At 40.7% G+C, this 25011-nt stretch overlaps 1 protein-coding gene across 1 annotated transcript in view; it reads left to right on the top strand.

Moving 5' to 3' along the window:
* LOC126416457 (vacuolar protein sorting-associated protein 54) overlaps positions 1–25011 on the top strand; it is a 151990-nt gene that overhangs the window by 55009 nt on the left and 71970 nt on the right. The window contains exons 11-12 of the mRNA XM_050084190.1: positions 18586–18741; positions 19281–19396. Coding sequence (XP_049940147.1) covers positions 18586–18741; positions 19281–19396 — 272 coding nt within the window. The remainder of the gene's footprint in view (positions 1–18585; positions 18742–19280; positions 19397–25011) is intronic.

The following is a 25011-nucleotide window of genomic DNA, read 5'->3' as shown; positions in this document are numbered from 1 at the left end:
TCAGATATTGGATTGTAAGGTGTATCTAGGAGTAGATATAGACTCACACATTAATTAGTAATGAAGAGTAAACTGAAACTTAAAAGAATCATCTGGAAGAGTCGTGGAATGCATTGAAATACTGAAGTACTGAGGAATGATGAGATGCATTTGTAGTTTGCTAAGGATGTGGATACTGTGATAAGGAATATGACAATAGGGCGGTTCAGTAGAAGGGCAGTGGACATCTCTAACAAAGGTAATCACAGGTGTTGGACAGTCAGGCGTAGGTACAAGGAAGATAATTCCGAAGACACCTTGGTTACTAGAAGAAATACTTCAGGTGATTGACTAAAGGAGGAAATACAAAAATTACAAAAATATTTAGGGAAATATAGGAATAAAATCCTGTAGGAATGAAATAATGCAGTGAAATGCTGAAAGAAATGTGTTAAGAAATTGAAAAAGAAATTGTCTTTGACATTGCGTTAACAGCTGGGGACAATATGAGTTGTTATATTATTCTGAAATATCAGGTACTCAAAGATGCCTTGTAAATCTTTCTATTGATTATCAGTTTTGACAGATCTGTGCTCCCCTCAGTGGATCTTACAACACATAAACAGCATTTCATAATCTTAATCAACATGTAAGTCACATAGTGATGTTGCATCGTTTTACAATAAAAGGTAGCAAGGAACATGAGCGTGTCAACATAAATAACACAAATATGAAATATACATCATGTTGTACCGATGAACTAGTGCACTTATTCATTTAATACCACAGTGGAACCTATGTCGACCTCGACAAAGATAGTTTTATCTGTGAATGTGAGATAGTCTTTTGTTTTTTGCAAATGACGAATCTCAAAAAAAATCTAGTCTCATAAGAATGTAAATGCAGTAGATTCCAGTGGATATAAGTTGTAATGGTAATGCTGAGATGGAGAGACTTTTACAGAATAGATGAAGATGGAAAGCTGCATCAGACAAGTCTTTGGACAGAGACAACAACAACAACAACAACAACAACTAGTACAATTTCACATTAATAGAGAGATAGACTTCCCAATTATTTAAAATTTTTTGCATACACACTTATAGAAATATCATGAAAGATAACATAAGATTCATAAATAGATGAAGATTACTGTTTTGCCTGTTAACAAAACAGAGACACAGAGGTGTCAAGTACTAAAGATTCATAAAAAAATTACTTCAGCAGTAGTAGTGCAAGTAGTCTAGAAGGATAACAAAGATTTAAAATACTATGCATGTTAGCACTTCTGGGAGAGTGCCTTTAACCATGACATTCAGCAGACTACAATTGTTGAAACATCACAGCAGCTGCTAAGTAGCTACCCCTCTCCCGTCACGCTCAGTCTCTCTTTCCATCAAGTCACGGCAATATTGAGGATTGTCCTCGCACTGGAAGGCCTCGTACTGCACACGCTCCAGACAATGTGCAGAGAGTTAACGAATTCGTGACTGCTGACAGACGCATCACAGTGAACGAATTGTCACGGTACGTTGGGACAGGGGAAGGAAGTGTTTGCAGAATACTGAAAGTGTTGGCGTTAAAAAAGGTTTGTGCCAGGTGGGTTCCCAGGATCGCAAAACTCGGATGAACAACCCTGAAACACCCGCCTTACAGTCCTGACCTGGGTCCATGTGACTATCATCTCTTTGGGAAACTGAAAGACTCTCTTCATGGAACAAGGTTTGAAGATGATAACTCCCTTGTGCACGCTGCCAAACAGTGGTTCCAACAGGTTGGTCCAAAATTTTACCGTGCAGGTATGCAGGCACTGGTTCCAAGATGGCGTAAGGCAGTTGAGAGGGATGGAAATTATGTGGAGAAATGAAAATATTGTTCCTAAAGGATGTATCTACACACTGTAAAACTTTCAAACATGTAGAATAAAAGATGGATTAAAAAAAAAAATAGTGTGCATTTCTTTTGGAGTGACCCGCATATATCATACTCCTAAAATTGTTCCAATATTTGTCAAACAACAAAAAACTTGTCGGATGTACCTCTGTGTGGTCGGAATCCACATTGGTATTCGCAGAGTATCTTTTTGACGCACTTCTTTATTCTTTCATTCAGCACTCCAGAGAAACTCTTATATACTGTATTCAGTAGGGTTATGCCTCTGTAGTTTTCACAATTCAGATTTTCTCCTTTCTTATATATTAGGCATATTATTCTAGTATTCCACTCCTCCAGCATGCTTTCATTTACCCATATGTTCTTTATTAGTTGAAACATTTCAAGTCTCAGAGGCTGCCCCCTTGATTTTACTATGAGGGTTGAATGAAAAGTAATGCCTCCACCTTCATTAACTGGGTTTGGATGGGAGTATCTTAATAAATCACACTCAGAAATAATCCTTAAAATGTGATCTTTAATTACCAGTATTCACTTTTCCACATAATCACCAGCCAGTTGGATACATTTCTGCCAACGATGAACAAGTTTTCTCAAGCCGTCACGGAAGAAGTCGGTACTCTGTTTCCGCAACCACGGTTTCAGAGTTCTCTCAACACCTTCATCAGAAGCATAATGATGTCCTCGCAGATCGTCTTTTATTATCGGGAACAGATGGAAGTCGGATGGTGCTAAATCTGGACTGTATGAAGAATGCTGTATGGTGGTGATTCAATCTCTGAAGTTCTGCTGTAGTAGCATGTGAAATGTGGGGTTTGGTACTGTCATTTGGCAGGAAAACATTTCCCCTTTCCTTTCAGATCTTTGTTAGCCTTGCAGCATTGTGATGTAACGCCCTGAGTTTATTGTTGTTCCACGATCAAGGAAATCAACATGGATAACACCATCTGTGTCCTAGAACACTGTGGCCATGATTTTTCCAGCTGAGGGCTGCACCATGAATTTCTATTTTTTTCTGGGGCAAGTCTTTGTGTTGATATTACATTGACTGATGTTTCGTCTCTGGGTCATAATGGTGTACCCACATTTCATCTCCTGTCACAATTGAATGGAGAAAGGCGTCACCTTCATTCTCATAATGCGAAAGGAGTTCCTGGCAAATTTCAGGTCTGTGCGCTTTCATTTCAGGAGTCGGTATCCGTGGCACCCGTCGTGCACAGATCTTCCAACAGCCAAGCAAAATAATAATGTGACACACACGTTCTTGTGAAATGCTGATTGTGATTGCAATTTCTCTCTGAGTGATACGACGATCGTCCTGAATCAGTCTGTCAACATTTTGCTTGTGAAACTCGATGGTTGCTGTCACAGGATGTCCAACTCTTTGTTTCTCACGCAGATCAGATGTTCCCGCCTCAACATTTTTAAACGTATTCACCCAATGACCCACAGTACTCGCATCAACACACTCACCATAAACTGCTTTCATTCTCTGATGAATCTCCTTTGGGGTGACAGCTTCTGCTGTCAAGAATTCAATTACTGCATGTTGCTGAGATCGCATTGACCTCCGGAGCAGGGTTCCATACTTTACACTGTAACAACACAACCATTCAGTGCTAAGGCTTCCTGCCAGATGAAGCTGTAGAGATGAGGCTACGGAACAAGCCAGTACCTGCCGCATACTAATGCTGCCAACTGTTGAAGAGTTAGAAGGTGGAGGCATTACTTTTCAATCAACGCTCATAGTTATGACATGATCCAATCTTCAGGGGATGCACTATTATTTTTTAGTTTATTTATCACTGTTTCCACTTCCAGCATTGTTGGGTTTTGTGCCTCATCCCTTTCAATTTCTCTTGCCTCTGCGTTCTCTTCCTGTTCCTGTGTACCTCTTGGGGAGCCTGATCTGAGTTTTTGTTGAGCATACCTTCAAGTATTCTGCGCACCATTTCTTGATCATCTCTTATTATCTCACCATTTCTGTTTTTGCATCCATTTTGTATTGGTTGAAAATTTTTTTCTCATCTTTCTCACGGCATGATAGAATTTCTTTGTTCCATTATGTTCCTTTAATTCTTCTATCTCAGTAAACTTTGATTTCAGCCATTCGTTTTTCTTTTTCTTGCATATTCTTTGGGCATTGGATCTTAATGCTTTGTACACGTCCACGTTTCTTCTTGTTTCTCTCTGTATCATTCTCAGTCGTGCTGCATTTTTATGTTCTATCTGCATTCATCATCAAACCAATCATTTTGTGCATTTCTTCTCATCGGGACAATGTCTTCTGCTGCTTCTTTCAGCGTTTTCTGGATATTAGTCCATCCCTCTTCGATTCCCATTGTTTCCTCACTGCAGTCAGTGCATCTCTTAACTTTTTCTTGGTATGCTTTCACAACTTCTGGCCCCCTACTGGTCCGGGGGTTAGAATAGGCCCGAGGTATTCCTGGCTATCATAAGAGGTGACTAAAAGGAGTCTCACACGTTTCGGCCTTTATGTGATGGTCCCCTGTGGGGTTCGACCTCCATATTTCAAAATTTTCCAGAAATGCAGTCCAGTTGGGGAAGGATGCCTTACGTGGTGCATCGTGTCCATCGTGCACTGAGATGTTCTGCATCCCATGTCAAGGTGGATCTGCACATCTGCTCATTTTCGAGCTGTTGGGCGAGGTCACCCTCCATCCACTATGCGGTATTGTTTTTTGTGCTGACGATGGTAATGGACTTGTTTGCACCTGATATCCAGCACCATAGCCAGTCCGTTGTGGTGGGGCTGCCATGTACATGTACCCTATTGGTTGTAGCCCCCTGACCACACAGGGATCACTCTGCTGATGCCTGCACCACGAACTCTCCATGTATGCCAAGGGGTAGATGCCCATCCCCCTGGGGCATTGGGACTCCCAGAAATGGCCATCCTGCCAGGTGGCCTTTGCTGCGGTTGGGTGGTGCCCATGGGGAGGGCCCCTGGTTGGAGTGGGTGGCATCAGGACGGATGACACATGTTGAAGTGAAGTGTAGTACATCATCTCTTGCTGGTGATCAAACACCAGCAGTCTCTAAGCATTCATGCGCCCAATTCAGTGTACAGAAGTACGGCCCCAAATCTTTCCCCTTCCTGGTCACATCATGGGACGAACGTCAGGCTAAGGATGGCAGCGGATCTTATTTGTCTCGGTACCTTGTATGTTCGAGAGCTGAGGAATCTTTCATGATAATGAAACCTCAGTTTTTTGTTGAGCATTTAGAGAACAAGTTTGGGGAGGTGGAAGGATTGTCCAAAATGAAATCTGTGCCAGTCTTGATCAAAACAGCATCCTCTGCCCAGTCACAGGCGTTACTCGCTTGTGACAAGCTGGGGGATGTTTCTGTAGCCATTAAGTGCCATAAGAGCTTAAATGGTCCATGGTATCATATTTCACAGGGATTGCGGATGCCCATCACATCCCAATACTCCATGTATCCTGCCTCCCATCTGTGTCAACTGCAGAGAGCACCATTCGCCTTGCTTGGCAAACTGCAGGATTCTCCAGAAAGAAAGGAAAATCATGGAGTACAAGACCCTGGAGCGACTGATGTACACTGAGGCTAAGAGGAAATTTGAACGTCTACATAACATCATCTTACGCTGCTGCTCCAACAGTTCTAGCCCCATCAGCTCCACCAAACCCAGTCACCTCTCAGAGCCAGAAGGCTACACCTGCCCCCCTGATGGTGAGGGGCACCTCTCTTCATGTTGCTCTTGAACCACCTACTTCAGGAGCAACTTCCCACCAACAATTGGGGACATCTGTTCCCACTTCTAAGCCGGAGAAGCGTACAACTTCTTTGGCTCCTCTCGCTAGGATGGCTCCCCTTGGCTCACTTCATTTCCAGGTTTCTACTAGAGGAAAAGATGACACCCACCAGTAGCTGATGAGTCCAAAAGCAGCTGGTTGTAGGGTTTCACACTCATCCTCAGTCCCAGAGACTGATTCTGTGAAGTCCTCCCAGCCAGGGAAACCCAAGCAACAGCACGAGAAATAAAAAAAGGAGACACCCAAGAACAAGGAACTTGCAGTGGCATGCACACCACTGCTACCTACAAACTCTGTGTCTGAGGGAGGAGTGGATATTCTGGCATCCACTGAGGACCTGGATCTCGCCGGACCTTTAGACACAATGGATATAGACTGCTCAGGCAATAAGTCGGTGGCAATAGGTGACCCTGAGGCGTAAACTGTCTCATTGAATGCTCCATGCCTTCAGAGTCTCACGATGACATCGTCCTCCAGTGGAATTGCGGCAGTTTTTTCCACTGTCTGGCTGAGCTATGGCAACTGTTGAGCTTTACACCTTCTTTCTGCTTCACCCTCCAGGAAACCTAGTTCCTGGCAATGCAGACCCCCTGCCCTCCACGGCTATAAGGGATATTACAGGAACTGTAGCGACTATAATAGTGTGTCAGATGGAGTTTGCATTTATGTCCTAAAATCAGTCTGTTGTGAAACCGGGTTCCTTTATACCCCTCTTGAAGCTGTGGCTGTCAGAGTAAGGGAAGACATAGGAGAAATAACTGTCTGCAGTGTATACCTTCCTCCAAATGGTGCGGTACCCCTGAATGTATTAGCTACACTGGTTGATCAACTCCTTAAACCTTTCCTACTTTTGGGATATTTTACTGCCCATAACCCCTTGTAGGGTGGCACCATGCTTACTGGCTGAGGCAGAGATGTCGAAACTTCACTGTCTCAGTTTGACCTCTGACTCTTAAATACAGGGTCTGCCACACATTTCAGTGTGGCTCATGGTAGTTACTCGGCCATTGATTTATCAATTTTCAGCCCAGGACTTCTCCCATCCACCCACTGGAGAGCACATGACAACCTGTGTGTTAGTGACCACTTCCCCATCTTTTTGTCACTCCACCGGCATCATGTCCATGGACGCCTGCCCAGATTGGCTTTAAACAAGGTGGACTGGGAAACTTTCACCTCTGCTGTCACCGCTGAATCTCCCCCACACGGTAACATCGATGTGATGGTTGAGTGGGTGACTACAACAATCCTTCCTGTGGCAGAAAAAACGATCTCTCACTCTTTAGGGTGCCCCCGGCGAAAGACAGATCCTTGGTGGTTGCCAGAAGTTGCTGAAGCCACTAAGGAGCGTTGGGAGTTCTGCAGTGGCATAAGTGGCACCCTTCCCTGGAGCACCTCATAGCCTTTAAATGGCTCCGTGCCTGCGTTCGCCAGCTTATCAAGTGACGGTACCAGGAGTGTTGGGAGAGAGATGTCTCGACAATTAGGTGCCATACATCACCTTACCAGGTCTGGGCAAACATCAAACAAGTTTTCGGGTACCAGACCACAACAGGTGTTCCCGGTCCTAACAGAAATGGCATGTTCTCTACTGATGCAAACGAAATTGCCGAGCACTTTGCTAGAGCCTCTGGGTTGGGTAATTACCCCCACCCCACCCCCTCCCACTCTCAAACAGAGGCTGGAAGGGAAAGTCCTCTCATTCATTACATGCCACAGGGAATCCTATAACGCCCCATTTACGGAGTGGGAGCTCCTCAGTGCCCTAGCACATTTCCCTGACACAGCGCCTGGCCCAAATTGGATCCAGTCATATCTCTCACCTGATCACAAGTGACATCTCCTCGTCATCTTCATCTGGATCTGGTGCAATGACATCTTTCCACTGCATTGGTGGGAGAGCACCATGATTTCAGTGCTCAAACCTGGTAAAAACCCGCTTGATGTGGATAGCTGTCGGCCCATCAGCCTCACCAATGTTGTTTGTAAGCTGCTGGAACGTATGGTGTGTCGGCGGTTGGGTTGGATCCTGGAGTCACTTGGCCTTCTGACTGCATCTCAGGGCAGCTTCCGCCAGGGTCGCTCTAGTACTGATAATCTTCTGTCCATTGAGTCTGCCATCTGAACAGCCTTTTCCTGACACCAACACCTGGTTGTTGTCTTTTTTGATTTACGAAAAGCATATGACACGACCTGGCAACATCATATCCTTGCCACATTATACGAGTGGGGTCTCTGAGGCCTGCTCCCAATTTTTATCCAAAATTTCCTGTCGCATCGTACTTTCCGTGTCCAAGTTGGTGCCTCTGATAGTTCCCCCCCATATCCAGGAGAATGGGGTCTCACACACCTCTGTATTGTGTTTATCTCTATTTTTAGTGGCCATTAATAGTCTAGCAGCAGATGTACGGCCATCCGTCTCACCTCTCTATGCAGACGACTTCTGCATTTCGTACTGCTCCACGTGGCAGTACTGGTGTTGCTGAGCGACGCCTACAGGGAGACATCCACAAGGCTCAGCAATTGGCTCTAGCCTGCGGTTTCCAGTTTTCGGTCGCAAAGTTGTTTGTTATGAACTTCTGTCGGTGTCGTACTGTGCATCGAGAGCCAGAACTTTACCTTAATGACGATCCACTCACTGTAATGGAGACATATAGATTCTTATGACTGGTTTTTGACTCTCAGTTGACTTGACTTCTTCACCTTTGTCAGCTTAAGTGAAAGTGCTGACAGCACGTCAATGCCCTCTGCTGCCTGAGCAACACCAACTGAGGTGCAGATCACTCTACTCTGCTGCAGCTGTACAAAGCTCTTGTTCAATCCCACCTTGACTATGAGAGTCTGGTTTATGGTTCGGTGGCACCCTCAGAGTTGTGTGTACTCGACCCAGTGCACCACTGTGGCGTTCGCTTAGCGATGGGAGCTTTTAGAATGAGTCCGGTGACTAGTGTCCTGATGGAAGCCGGAGTCCCTCCACTGCAGGTTAGGCGTGCACAACTGCTGGCCAGTTATGTTGCACACGTTTGTAGTTCTCCTGCTCATCCGAATTACCATCTCCTTTTCCCGCTGATAGTTGTTCGTATACCGGGGCCCAGGTCAGGGCTTCCAATTGCGGTTCGTGTCCGATCCCTTCTTTCTGAACTGGAGTCCTTGCCTTTACCACCTGTACGTGAGGGCCATTCATGCACACCTCCATGGTGTACACCTAGGTCACAGCTTTGCCTGGACCTTTCACATGGCCTTAAGGACTCGGTTAACCTTGCGGTGCGGCTGTCTGCTGCCACTTCCTCTCGGTTCTTCACATGTACTGAGGCCGTGAAGTGGTTTACACTGACGGATCGATGGCTGATGATCACGTTGGCTTCACATATGTCCATGGAGGAAATACTGAACAGCATTCCTCGCCTGATGGCTTCAGTGTTTTCACTGGCGATCTGGTCGCTATATACCATGCTCTTGAGCACATCCTTTCCTGCCCTGGGGAGTCGTTTCTTCTGTGTACTGACTCCTTGAGCAGCATACAAGCTATCAACCAGTGCTACCCTTGTCATCGATGCCCTGGAATGGTCCAGTAGTTCAGTGGTGGTTGTCTAGACCCCTGGGCACTTTGGCATCCCAGGCAACGAACTTGCCGACAGGCTGGCCAAACAGGCTATGCGGAAACCGCTTATGGAGATCAGCTTCTCTGCAATTGACCTGTGTACAGTATTATGCCACTAGATTTTGCGGCTTTGGGAGACAGAATGGAATAACCTCAGTATGCACAACAAACTGCGTGACATTAAGGAGACTATGAATGTGTGGAAGACCTCCACACGGGCCTCTCACAGGGACTCTGTGTTTCTCTGTCGGCTTTGCATTGGCCATGTTTGGGTGACACAGGGCTACCTCCTGTGCCTTGATGGCCCGTCTCAGTGATGGTGTGGCGCCCAGCTGGCTGACAGTGGCCCATATCTTGGTGAGCTGTCCTTCTGTGGCTGCCCTGATATGGTCTCTTCAGTTACTCGACTAGTTGCCATTAATTTTAGCGGACAATGCCTCATTGGCTAATTTAGTTTTACGTTTTATATGTGATGGTGGGTTTTATCATTCTATATAAGTTTTAGTGAATATCCTTTGTCCTTTGTGTTTGCTGCTCTAATGCTTTTGGCTGGATGTTTTAATGTGTTTCAGAGTGGCTGGCTTTTCCTCTTTTTCTCGTGGTTGGCCAGCTAGGGTCATGTGCTCTCTTGTTTTTATCCTATCTATGTGTTTCTAGCTTATCTCTGTGGTTTTCTTTTCCTATTGTGTCCATTGTAGTGTCAGGTGTCCTGTTGTTTCTCCAGTTATTGTACTGTACGTCTACTTTTTCTTCTCTCCCTTTTGTAGCCATTTTACCGGGAACAAGGTACCGATGACCTCCCAGTTTGATCCCTCCTCCCCCCACCCCCACCCCCCTCTTTTAAGCCAGCAAACTGACCAAGCAACCAACAACTTCTGGGTCATTCAGTTTTCTTGTGTCCCAGTTTGTATTTTTCTCCAGTCCAGGCTTGGGTGTTACACGTAATTTCTCTCTCACTACAGCTTTTACAGCGTAATGGTCTGAGTCACAGTTAGGGCCCCTGCAGCTTCTCACATCGATAGTAGACGTGGCATGTCATACCTTTACTAACACATGGTCTATTTGATTGACTACTCCACTTACATTTGATTTCCATGTTTCGAGATGTATTCTTTTATGTGGGAAACGTGCTCCTGATGATTAGATTATTTCTAGCAACAAACTTACATAACGTCTCTCCATTCTTGTTACTTTCGTTATGTAATGCGTATCTCCCAGATACTCTTTCATATTCGCTTCACCCAACCTGTGCATTAAAATCCCCCAGACTAAGAGCAGATCATACCTTTGTACTTTACTGCATGACCTTTCTAGGTCTTCATAAAACTTTTCCTTTGTTTCTTCTTCTGCTTCCTCTGTTGGTATGTATGCTGTTATGATCATTATATTTCTGTATTTCCCTTTCTCTCTCTGTCTGCTAAGTCTTTCATTTATGGGTTCAAATTCCAAAACACTTTTACCAACCTCCTTTGTTATTATGAATCCCGTTCCTGCTTGTACTGTTCTTCTGTCTGATCCACTATACAGCAGAGAATACTGGGGTGCATCTATCTGTCCTTGTCCTTGTAATTCTACTTCTTGTAGCGCTACAATGAACTTTAACTTCATGATTTCACCAGCTATTTTTTTTTCCATTTTTCCAGGTTTCAACATCGTTTGTACCTTCCACGTTACTATTGACAAATCTACTGTCCTTTACTTAGTTGAGGTTGTGTGTATTTTGTGTCCCATCCATCATCCGTGGCTCTTGTTGAGGTTCCGTAATATTTCATTTTTACAATGTGTGTTTATCAGCCCCACACTCAATCCCCATCTTGGAGGAATTTGTCTGGCTCCTCAGTAGAGACCAGTCCGGCTTGGGTGACACTGCCAGTAGCTTCGCTACCGCCGGCATAGCTTTAGACTTCGAGGCACGCAAACCCTCCCGACTGGCACTTCAGGTGCCTACGATAAGGCAGTGTCCCCTGAGAGGGTGCTCTACCCTCTGGTGGTCTTAATTCTAGTTTGTTTATGCTCGAGCTGACTGCTGATTTATAGCATCTGCGCTCTACAATATAGAGACCAGAAAACAAAATCTGTCCTTGTATTTTGACCACATTGAAAGTTTTCCCGTAACATGTGAATACGGGGTGTATATGCAGACAAGAAGCAAAAATACCCAGATTTTTCCTGGATTTCCCCTTTAAAAACAAATGTTTTCCCAGGTGAAAATACACTATAGCTCGGGTGAAAGTACACTTTTTGTATGTTAAGTGACAATACACTTTCCTGTAGAGCTGCTAAACTTATCAATCATATAAATGGTAAACCTTTTTATTCACCAGCCTGGAACTTACTGGTGCTTTGGGAAACAAAACCCAGCAAAAAACCACCCATTTTGGAAGTACCTTTGATGTGTGGGAACATGTACACTGTATATTTTCATATTACAAAAGTATAAATATGAATTCCACCAAATAAACCATGGTAGTTTCCAAAGCACTGAAATAGAAATTGTGCTGCACGATACGCTTTTGTCAGCCAATCATAACTCATTTCACGTGATCTCACCAGCCAATGACAGCATATTTTCAGAGCATAGACAAAAATGTAGTCAGCCAATAGCAACCTCACTGTAATGTAACATGAACAGACAAATAGGAAAAGTTAATTTTTAAATTAATGTATGTACAATACAGCTGCGAGAAAGGCTGAGCTTTCTTGTGTAATATTGGTCTTCGAAATTTGTTTGCTGCTGTTTCTCTGAGAGTATGGTTAGACAGGATCCTAAGAGCACAATTTAAATTGCAGCAGAGTTTCACTTCTGTATACTGGTTATTTTTTGTCTTACCTGGAAGAACATGTATTGCATCGAGCACTTCAGCTTTTCCATAAAAAAGCCTGTTACCAAAGATTCTTACCTTACACTTTCTTTAAGAGTAGTTATACTTTTTGCCATCGTTATTTTATAATTTGTAATATAAGAAAAAACTAAAATAAATATGAAAAACTTACCTTGAAGTGTGGTCTTTTTTAGTGTTTGTTACCCTTTATGATCTATCAAACATAAATGCACCAGTATTTTTAAATAATGGCATAAATGCCTGTTCTTTTCGGCATGAAATTTTTCTAAGGGGCTGGTCTACAGAGTGTACATGTTTTGAATGAGTCAAACCGTCCGTGATTTAAGAAGTTCATTGCATATTCTCACAGGTAACGTAATTCATCATGTATAAAAGGTAATTTACTTTAAAAGTACTGCTTCTCAAACCACCACTCACAATATAATCCCACGACCCATTAAAAATGTCAACAGTTCTGACGTCACACTCATTGAAAGCAGTTTGTGTTACGAAGTATTGCATTGTCTTTGTCTTGAAGCCTTCAACACATTTTACTGCCTACAGACATTTCTTTTGGCACTGCTTCTTGTTGCAAATGGCACATTTTCTTTGCAACTAAAGTTTTATTTTGGTAGTGTTCTCTCATTTACTTTTCATAGCTACAGTCTTACTCTGCAGTAACTGGCTAAAGTAAAATTCTTTGTTAGCATTTCAGTTATTACCAGTCATTACAAAAATTTTACTGAATACTAAAACAATAAAAAATTCCCATGTTTTTTTCCCCAGATGAAAAAAGTCCCACACTTTTCCGATTTGTCCTGGAGTGTTTGCTCCTTGGAATAGTTACTTTTCTTACTACTCCTGTGCTAAACACTTAGTCAGTTCTGTTTGTAGTATTGTTAAGTATGGATCAGATGGCTATGAATACGAACAAAAGATCAAAATCAACATTCTGTCAATTTTATAATTATCGAATTAGTTGGGTTGAGTCAGGTAGCGCACAACTTACCAGTTGGAAAATGCTGCTGCTTCTCAACAGAAATGGTAATTTATTGGAACCTTAAACAGAGCCAGCCAAAAGAAGAAAACAAGTAAAGAACACTTCAGAAAAAAAATTAAATTTTTTGCAAAAGCACACATTCCAATGAGAAAGCTACCCAATCCCAATTTCATTTTAACAGTTAGTTTAAAAGCCCTGTGGCTTTGTCTTCAGGCACATACATAACAATCTTTTAAATTTATATGTCTAATCATTTACAAACGGAAAAGAAAAAAAAAAAAAAAAAAAAACAACTGTGGCAATAAGTTGCAAACTTACCTTATATTCATCTCAGTGTCAACTTCTAATCTTCGAGCTTATACAAAATTCTCATGGCTTGTGCAGATGTATAAAGGGTGTCCCAATAAAAAAACGCAATTTAGTTTTTGAATACAACACATTAGTTACTTGAAAAGTTGAATTATTTTTATTTTAAACTCATGAGGATAGAATGGAGTTACATGTGGAAAGCAATGGGACATATGTCTGCCAAATCTTTGTTGACAAATTCTAACTCTGTTTACAAACTCTTAGTGTTTCTTTCTTTCCCTTTTTTTCTGACTTAGTTTCCATGACGACGCACTCAGTTTACTGTTGTAACTTGGGAATCATTTTTGGTTTGTTTGTGAAAATATGTAACTTCATGTAGCTTCAGAGGAAGTAGTAACATTGTGTCTTGTCTCAAGTTCTTGGTGGGCAGATCTCCATGGCTTGAGATAACATACCCAGGAAATTTCTCCTGCAACAGTTGGCATGATTCACATATGGCCACCTTGTTTGAACCACCTGTTTTAAAAGTCCATCCCCCTTCAGTTAGGGCCAAAGAAACTCACATACTATGTTTACCATCACTGAATTACCTGATTAATTCTCTTAAAAACCATTACTCAGTTACCTGATTCATTCTCTTAAAAACTATGGCCGAGCCACTCTGGCTTCCCAAAATCCACACCAAGAAGTTGCTCATTTTACGTGCATTGGCTTTCAAAGTGTTGCTCGAGGCTTCTTTGTTGCCCAAATCTGACAACTGTGCTAGTTAATGTAGCCATCCAGAAGGAAATGCACTTCCTCATTAAACTGATGTTCCTCATAAAATTGTCATCCACATTTTGGCTGTCCACCACCCAATTGGTAAATTGACACCATTGAAAATGGTCAGTTGGCAGTAGTTGTTTCATGAGTTGGACGTTGTAATGGTGTAGACGAAGATTCTTTTTCAGATTTTGCTGTGCTGTGCTCCTTGAAACGTTCAGTCCTTCTGATAAAGGCTCGGAGACTTTGACCTGCACTCATTTACTCACGCGATATTTTCCATAGACTGGCCAGAATGATGTTGCTTTGGCAACTTAACATCCACTTACTTCAAGGTTTTCAGTGCATTGTCAAATTGTGGATGAATTCAGATACCCTTTTACTGACTAAAAATCATATACACTTTATGAAATATCTCTAAACGACACCTGAATAGTAGAAAGTGTTGCCAACCTATCAGAATGAAAATAGCACGCAATTTAAATTGTGTATTCTTATTGAGAAATGCTACAGATCACTCAGGTCTCAGATGTTTCATCGTTATTCTTCTCAAGATTTCGTACATTTACTGTCTCTCACAGTACTAAATGAATAAGTATCTTGAAGGTATCATACTTTTCCACACACTTCAATCCAGTGGCAAATCCAAAATGAAATTTATGTATCTGATGCCTCTTTACTTTTTGGGAATGTAAACTATTTTACATACAATAACTCTTCATGTTTATATTTAATCTGCTATTTTAGTGAGTATTTTTAAGATCTGAGATGCCAGTAATAGTTCTTACCTCTCTCTTTATTACATTGGAAGGCTTTGTAAGTGTCATAGCATATATTAAAATAATCTACATACATCTTATCTACCATTACTCTTGGGGAATCATAAAATATTAGACACTACCATCTAGAGTCCATATCGATTCAGGCAGTCTAGGAAAAAATCTTACCTTCATAGTATCAGATGTTATGGAGTTTAGCATATGTTAAAATGAAAGACTAAGTAAGGAATATGTATTCTTTTGTTTTCTCCAAAAAAATTTCTGCTCTGAGATACTGCCCTCCAAAGATGACTCTGCGCATACCATTTTGAAGATGCAAATTTTGGAAAAAATTTTAAAATGCTGTATCTCTGGAACAGTTCTAGATATTTTATTGGTTTTTGTTTCTATTATGATTACAAAGAAATCCTCCATTTGTACTTATCTGTCAAAGTTCTTTTACTAAAATGTTTTGAACTTTCTATAATTTATGGGAAAAAAATGCCGATCCATAAAATTTTGATTTTTTTCCTGTTGATTAATACCGTATAGTTCTAAATTCCCTGAAAAGGGGAGCTTCCACTTTAAGGCTGAACAGGTTTTATAAACAATTGAAGTTTTTGCCATACATAAAACCTGCTTTATTTCATTATCACATAACAGGCTCGTAAAAATCAAAACCTAGACTTTTTTAACATAATTTTAGTTTTGAAAGATGAGTGAGAGACTCATTTTTCAAGCATTTTAAATAGTTCCAAAATGTATGTGAAAGGTCCAAAGACTTGTAAAGGTTTCAATTTCTCTATTTTGTACTTAAATTAGCCAGTGAATGAACTAAAAATGTGTTCCACTGCTTCAGTATCTTCCTTTGATGTAGTGATGGCTTCCTGTTGAAACAATAGGAACTGGAGCCCTTACAATCTTCAAAACATTGTGAACTGGAAGTGAGCACTGATGGCATTGTTGCTGTTCTTCAGCTGGAAACTTATACCCAGCAGTTAGTCCATGTGGTAGCATGAAGTTCACTACAATTTCGTTGCACTCATAACTGGTGCCTATAATCTCTACAATCCACCAGTCACAGTCATACAAACACGCCACAAGCATCCCCTTTCTCAGGTTGTGAATCTGAGTATTATCCAGCTGTTTCTGAAGTGTTGGCTGAAAAACAGGAATTTCTTCTTACTTGCTCTTTAAAGTGCGTGCAACGTGAGTTGGCCCATCACTTTGAGTCCAAAAGTGTGTCTTCTGAATTCCTTTCACAGTAGTAGTTTGTTTGGACCATCCTTCTTTTTTCTGCTCACGGAATTCTTCGATGTCCTTTTTGGACAAAAGAATGAGGGCTGTGGATGTGCAAGATTTCACGACTCTCGTAAAATCCTCAGCATTCTGAATTGCAGCTGTATGTGGTCTGGAAAGATTGTTTTGTAGCATGGTGTTTCAGCGGGCCTACTACACAATCACAAGGCCCCTTCCCCTGACCAGTAGCACTGTATACCCTGTCAGTTGGCACAAGCGACTTACTCAATTCAAACCACTGGTAACTATTTGTAAAATGACTATGAGCGCCATCAGAAAAAATGATGATCTTCTCTGCCTCTGTTTGCAGTTGAAGAATTTTTCTCATTGCTAGCAAAGCATGTGCTGAGTCATGTCCTGTGTCATCACTTACAACTGCAACACTTGTGGTCTTGTTTTGAAAATATGTCACTCCTGTAAAAATTGAAACCTGGTCATTACTCCAGTGATACACGTGTATTACTTGTGGGAGAATTACAGACCAGTTCTCAGCAAAATCACAATGAGGCACTAAACATAGTTCTTCAGCCTGTACACACCCCTTCACTTCTGCATTGTGTTATTGTTGCAATTTCTTCATATGCTTGTGTGTTACTGACCATCTACCAAGTTCATCAGTAAAACTGTCAAATGCAACATTTTTCTTAATTAGTTTCTTTTCCTGCCATGTCGCATATGTAATTTCTGCAGAGTTATCTGCTACATCTTCCAGGCCAAGTGTCTGTAAAGACAGTCCTCCCTTTCCAGGGCAGTCACCACATTCTTGAAACAAACAAGTCTCTCGCTTTACGTCATAGATTACTAATGACTTCAAACGCCTAACCAAGGTGTCATATGTCACATACTCCAGTAAGTTCTTCAATGTTACCATACAAAGTTCAAAATTTACACAGTACGCACACAAGACATCTCTAGGTGGATGTGGAACTACCCACGTAGGTCGTAGTGCATACAATTTTGATTTTCCAGTATGTGAAGTTGTATAGTTGCTCTTATAAATTGCAAAAGTTTCTTTAATACTGTGAGTCCTGTATCTCTTCACTTTCACAATTTTTTTGACCTTCAATTGTTACAGTTAGTGTCTTTCTTGTTGGCACTCTGGTGAGAACAGTCGCATTTATCTTCAAGATAAAATGGCTGCACTATTTGAACTTGGGCTGCTTCTACAGTATGACCATAATGTGGATCTGGTCTTCCAAAGACACCTTTTACAGACCTCACATTTCTTGTTTGTCTACCATGTACTTTGATACTGATGGAATGTGGTTCAAAATTGTTTTCTTTGAAAATGTCTGTAGAATAATAGTTAAAACTTGCACCTTTTCACTGTAGGATGCACAATATTCAACAGCTGAATTGATATTTGTGAAAAATTTGTGACCAGAGGTGCAAGAGTGCTTTGGTTCATTTTCTTCTGAAGATGGAATTTCTACTTTGAAGAGTGTGGTCAGTTTTGCTGTAGTGTATTCATCCATAGCTTTAGTAGTTTCTCTGTGCTTTCTTGATGCGTAGAGCTTATGACTCGACTTCACTGACCACGGTTTCTTAACAGGACTAACACTTACCTCTGTAGTTGACTGATTCAGGGTATTTAATTCTTCCTCTATTGATGCAACATCTGCATCATCTGTGCCGCGGGAGGCTTCACCTTTTTCAGATACTATCATTGTTGTTATTTCGTCAAAACATTTAGAACACAAAAAGTCGTCATTGGAAACATCTTCACTTTGAAACTTTCTATTTTTGTTGTTACTTCAAAAAAATTGCAATACAGGAAATGGATTGTTATTTTAAGATTGTAAACAAACATCAACATTGAGGAAGTTTGAACTCTAAGTGCAATTTTCCGGCTATTAACTATCGGTTACAAATATTAGTAAACTGTCGTCTTCAGACTTTTGACATTTTTATACGGCAAATTTTGCGAAATCTCATAAAAATTGACAGTTAATGTTATTTTACTAAAAACTGCTGTTATTTTTCATATTTTCCTTTTTGCAAAATTACCCTGTCTCTATGTGTATTTCATAGATATGAGTTTATTGCCAATTGAGGTATAAATGGTGTGGAAAGCCCTAGTCAGAACACTAGCTGCACGAAGAATATTGAATCCTTGTGTTCGAGGTGGATCGAAGAAGGAGACTAGATCTGTTAAGTGATGTGATCGACAACTATGTATTTTTTTTTTTTTTTTTTATGTTGAAGCAACTGCTTTGCTACAGTTGAAAATTACATTGAAGAAATGAGATGTATGAATTTCCGGGGAGAGAATTGTAGATAAAATAAGTGCAATGTAACCTGAAGACTTGGTTGTTTTTAATGAATTATTTTGAGTATTGCTTGCTCAAAGCACACTTTTTTCCAGATTGTTATAGAAGAGGTGGCTGCAAGTGATTCTACTGACAATGAGGTGGCCCTTACAGGAGTTGGTGACCAACTGCAAGGGCTAGCAATCTCTGACTGGTTGCACTTGCTCAGGCGCACCACGGGTACACTGTTGCAGCTGCTTACAAGAGTAAAAGTACGCTAACCATGCTAATTACTTACATCAGAACGGTCTGAATTAAGTATTAATTGCCTGAATTTGCCAGGAAGCTACAATTTTTTGCAAAACAGTGTGCTGTAGTAATAAAGTTATGGGGGCAGGGTAACATCTGTTTTATATTGAACTAATGAGATCAGTTGTCATTTTTGCTCGCACATCTACAGTATGACTTTACCAGTGGATTCTGCAGTGTATAATTATTAATGTTTATGTCATTAATTATATTTTATAAATTTTATTAGTGGATTCCTTGCCTTGTGAGCAGTTACTAATTTTTAGTACTGGGGAAACTACCAATGATTTAGCGTGGTATTACTAGAAAATAATCCTCCTTGAAATCGATGGTAGGGTCGGGCAACACTGAACTTCCGTTTTTTCGGAAGGAATTTATTTTTGAAAGTTTGCAGATTTAGTTCACTACATTTACATTAAGATCTACACAGTTGACACACACTTTTTGATATTTAAGACCTGCATTGCTAAGATAAAAAAACTGGTATTGGTCTTTTCTCTAGGCAGTTCATGATGTCATGCAGCAAGCAGCAGATGTGAGTGCAGGGAAGATGCCTGCTGCAATCAGCAGTACTGGATCTGCTGAAGATATCCCTACTGAAATACATGTTGGTGTAGGGTGAGTGTAGCTGATACCTTCTTGATGAATTGTTATTGTAATTGATTCAACAAAATTAAACTAATATATAATTCAGAGCTGATCTGAGGCTGCAGTCTGCAGAAAATAGCAAATGTCAGCAGACCAGCAGTCATAAACAAGAGCTGATAAAAAGAACAGCTTTCATAACTTGTGGTACCATTATTTGGCCATAGGGCATACTGCGAGGAAAGAATTGATTTTTTCAACCTATGAAATCTGTTCAAAAAGTTCTGAAACTTTGTCCTTAAAATTTTTCTATGCTTAAGTTTGACTTATTATGCATGGTCTCCTTTGAATTGCTGGATAGCGCCAAGATTTTTCTTTCTCGTCTTTAGTTGCAAATATTTTTTGAAGCAGGGTTTTTAACTTTGGAAATCCACAGGAGCCTGGTCTGGAGAGTACAGAGAATTAGGCAGCACAGTGATTTCATTTTTTGTGCAATAGTGACGGACCAACAGAGATGAATGTACAGGTGTATTATCATGCTGCAATAGCCATAAATTGTCTCGCGCATTTCAGGCCAGTCTATTGTCACATTATCTCGCAGGAGTCATAACACAACCCAATAATACCATCGATTAACAGTTTGTCCCTGTGGCACGAATTCATGATAAACTAATCCGTCAAAGTAAAAGAAAACTATCAGCGTGGCTTTGACCTTTGACCTGACCTAACAAGCTTTCTTTGGTCTTGGAGAACCATTCCTGACCCTTTGTAAAGACTGAACCGTGGTCCATAACCATAGACCCACATTTCATCACCAGTTATGATTCTCTTCAGGAACAAGTCATTCTCATTTGCACGAACGAAAAGTTCTTCTCAGGTTGTGAGGAAAAAGTCTTATTGATCTTGACTCATGGGCTGTGGGACGAACTTGGCAGCAATACGATGCCTTCCAAGATGCTGTGTTAGGATTTTATGACATCATTAAATTGAAATGTTCCATTCTTCTGCAATCTTTGTCAATCTGTCTTCGATTGGCACACACAATTTCAGTGACATTCCTGACATAGGCGTTGTCAGGAGACATCCAAGGGCATCCTGAACAAGGGTAATCTTTCACTTCCATCCGGTCATTTTTAAAACATGTGAACCGTTCATAACATCAAGTATGACTTAAGCACTCATCACCGTAGGCTTCCTGCATCATTTGGTGTTTTTTTGTAAATGTTTCCTTGAGTTTCAAGCAAAATTTAATGCAGATGTGCTGCTCCTTGAACTCTGCCATCTCAAAAATCACCTGCTGAATGGACAAAGATTTGCAACTACAGATGAGATAAAAAAATCTGCAGATGGCACTTGGTGCTATCCAGCAATTCAAAGGAGACCATGCATAATAAGTCAATGGTTAGCATAGAAAAATTTTAAGGACAAAGTTCCAGAACTTTCTGTACAGATTTCATGTGTTGGGGAAAAAAAAGGTCAGTTCTTTCCTGGCAGTATGCCCTATGGCCAAACAACTTCAGAAATCTACAGGAGCCTGGTCTGGAGAGTACAGCACTGAACAGTAACTAACAGACATACAGCAATGAAACTTCTGCCAGTTACTTGAGGTTAACATGTAGAGGAGCTGCTGTTAATAGACGGGGTAGTATAGAGAAATTTGTAGGACATGAAAATGAAGCTTGTTGTTACCCCTATGTCTTTTGTGTATAAAGCCAGTCTGTCAGATTTTTTGAAACCATGTTGTTGTTGTTGTTGTTGTTGTTGTCTCCAGTCCTGAGACTGGTTTGATGCAGCTCTCCATGCTACTCTACCTGTGCAAGCTTCTTCACCTCCCAGTAGCTACTGCAACCTATATCTTTCTGAATCTGCTTAGTGTATTCATCTCTTGGTCTCCCTCTATGATTTTTACCCTCCATGCTGCCCTCCAATACTAAATTGGTGATCCCTTGATGCCTCGGAACATGTCCTACCAACTGATCCCTTCTTCTAGTCAAGTTGTACCCCAAACTTCTCTTCTCCCCAATCCTATTCAATACCTCCTCATTATGTGATCTACCCATCTAATCTTCATCATTCTTCTGTAGCACCACATTTCGAAAGCTTCTATTCTCTTCTTGTCTAAACTATTTATCGTAGTTTATCGTTTTGAGGCGGAAAAAAAAAAATGGTTGTGCAATCGGTATATGCTATGACACATTCATAGACAATAATGCCAATGACAAGTCTGAGTGGGTTACCATTTCTGCAGCTTTATTACCTGTCTTCAGGAACCTCAAGGTAAATTTGGACCAACATTTAAAGAATGGCTGTTTAGGGCTTGTAATTGATGTATCAGAAGCTGGAAAAATAGGAAATAATAGTTTTAACATTCTATTCAAAATATCATACCCCAGCTGCAGAAAAGTATTTGTTGCTTTTGTTGTACTCCTGGCCTGGACATGACACCACACATGCTGTCAGGAAAAGGATGGAAAGACTGTTGATCTAATCCAGATTCCACCTGGAACAACTAATGTGACTGAACCCCACAGTAAAGACTTTCGACAGTGGAAAACATTTTACAGGAAATAGTCAGACAACATAGTTTCCAGTACCTCATTGTTGTTTCTGGTTTATCAGCAGAACAGTATTCTTAAAGATCAGTCATTTGTGCAATATTAGTCTGCATCACACAATGTTTTATAAATGTGTGCATGTTGCAAAGCAAATGTTTTCATCATTCAGTAGACACTTTGCAATTTTGTTACTAGTAGGGGGAATATTAAGGAAATGTTTCGTTGTTAGTACAGTATACATTACTCAGAAATTATAATAAAATCTGTGATGCAGGAAGTGTTATAAAGTGATATATCTGTAAGAAATATTTTAACAACTTGAAGTCCTGATAGATGGAAGTAGTTTGTAATGTAACATCAATCGCTGCTGTGATGTTTTTCCCCTGCTAGTCAGCTTTATAAGAATTACATCTGAGACATTTTAGCTGTGAGTATGAACTGCAAGCTGTTCAAATTGATACATGGCATATTTGGTATGGATTAAGTGTTTAAAATTTGCATGTGTGCACCCTGGATTTTTGTGTTGTGGTCTCCTGTTGCAGCTGTCTCTGCTCATTCGCCAATTCAAACACTAGGCAGGAAGGGCTGTACAAACTGTGATTACAGATGGTTTTTCGAGTGACAAAAATATTATTAGCATTATTTTAAGAATATTTCCAGTGCATCTTAGAAGCTAAAATTTATTTGCACATTTATTTCTGTGTATCTCTCCTGTGTAAAAAAATTTCAGGTTAGGTCTCGTCGTGTTGCGTTGAACCATTTTGTTGTAAGTTAAACTGAAAAACGTTGTGAAATATTTCCAACACAGTACCATTATTAATAAGGATAAAATTTGTTCTCAAATTTGATGACACAGTCATGTTCCTTGATATTAAGCTCTTTTGTGTGCCACTGTGTACTGTCCTATGTGTTGCTTTTTGTTACTGGAGGTAAGGGATCTTGTTTCTTTCCTTTTTTTCCCCCCATCATCTGTTTAAGTCGTGGAGGGCAGTGACAGGAAATTCATTTGTTGAGGAGCTAAAGGACCAGGATTTTGTCCCAGTGTTCTCATTTGAAGGGGAAAAAGAATAGAAATAACATTAATTCTTCATTTGACAAATTTCAAATCACATCTTTAAATTGCATTGAAACACACAACATAGTAATTTTGCAAACTTCACCAGATGAAAAGTACCACTTAAATATGCCTCTCCTATTTATCACTAAGAAAGCCATTACTACCAGTAGCAATTGCATTGAGTGGCAAGGCCGAGTTGCATATTCATATCACATGTACCTGTAAAGGCACGCACACACTAGCCCATCAAATGTATGACAGCTAATGGATTTGACCGAATGTTGGTCGCCAATTCATTGGCATTCAGTCTGTCTTCCTCACCAAACCAGGGGGTCAGGACCTAGGTATTCAGCCAAGTGGAATTGTAGTTGATGCTGATAAGTTGTCGAGGTTGCTTCCAATGTGTTATTGTTATAAAGTGGTGCTGTAATAACAGTTTCACTGGCCAATACTGTGTTGGGGAAAAGAGGATTTAGCAATTGTCACAGGTGCAGCATTTATTTTGCTGCAATAAGCAGACCATCAGGAAAAGAAGAAGAAATGATGCTTGTCAATGAACTCTCTTTTTAAAAAACGGTAGGGAGCAATGTGGTGGGACAAAATTAAGATCGACCTTAAAGCTGAATTGGAGTATGGGCTGCTTCATAACTATTTTGCAAATGAGGGCTACAGATTTTGTATTGTCATTGAATTGTGTAGGCCCTAAAATTTCCCAAGATGACACCTCTCTTAGGAGAGCTGTATTTGCAGTAAAAAGATATTTGTAAACATTCCATTTTCTTTTTCACATCATGCACATTATTTTTTAACAGCTCACTTATTTCCCTCATAGCACCTAAGCTTTTCAATTTATTTTTACAAGCTCAGTTCATAGGATCCCATAAATATTCCCATTCACAATGAGACTATCACCTTTAATGCTGTTTCTGTTTTCCACTCAATACTCTCAGTATTTTTAGACACGGGAAATACATACTCATTCAACAGATACAATAAGTCCCTTCTGAACTGAAACATTTGACTCGGTGTCCACACTAGAAGTGGACCCCAAGCCCATCTGACTTCCACTGCTTTGATGTTACTGCCTGCAGTCTGAACTGCAGCTATGGCCAAATGCTTTGTTGGCTCAAATTTGCTGCCTGTACACACTAAGAAAATTTTGGCCATCAAAGTGGTTGACTGTCATTCGTTGACCATTGTTGGTATAGTATGTACTTGCCTAGAGGAAACTTCAGAGTGTATACAGTGTATCTGACTTTGACTCTTCTGATGCTGCATTATTAGCACAGTCCACATACTGATTTGGGACTGCTAAATATGTCATATTCAGTTCTAGGGTTAACTATTTCTTTTTTTCTTCACTATTACTCTCCAAAGGGTTATAATCACCATAATTGTCCCGTAGTTTTCTGTGAACTGCGGACAAAATGCTTATTCTTCTATCGATAATTTGTTGAAGGTGAAAACCTATAATAGGTATGGAAATGTACAAGTTTTTGAAAGCAGTGGTTCCATTTTCTAGCAGCATGGTTGAAGGGAAAGGAAGAGGGATGAAGAAAAAGGATTAGTGAGGTTTTGGAAGTGGGAGTTATGGAAAAGTTGCCCAGAACCACAGGTCAGGGGATCCCCTGAGGTATAAGGAGGTTGGTGGTGGTGGTGGTGGTGGTGGTGGTGGTGGTGGGGGGGGGGGGGGGGGGTTGTCTTGCAACCAAAATATTACCTTATGTGGCACTGGACTGGGCACCAGTGACATTACAGGCAGTAGCCCACTATATAAGAACAGCGACAGTAACCACACAACATTCACCACTCAATAGTAACCGAGAAGTAATCATTTGAAAGCTTGTAGATTTTAAATCTCTGGATGTGACTGGAATCCCTAGAGAATTTTACCATCAACTGTAATGTTGCTGTAATTACTTTTAATGATGGGACTACTCAGAGAAGCAGAATTTAATGAACTTCCAGTGTTCCTCTCACAAAGCAGCCTGTAGTAAGCAGCTGATATTCTGGTTATCATAACACTTCACAGAAAT

This window comes from Schistocerca serialis, chromosome 8, assembly GCF_023864345.2.
Source record: "Schistocerca serialis cubense isolate TAMUIC-IGC-003099 chromosome 8, iqSchSeri2.2, whole genome shotgun sequence".
NCBI lineage: Eukaryota > Metazoa > Arthropoda > Insecta > Orthoptera > Acrididae > Schistocerca > Schistocerca serialis.
This window is presented reverse-complemented; position numbering and strand designations above follow the sequence as displayed.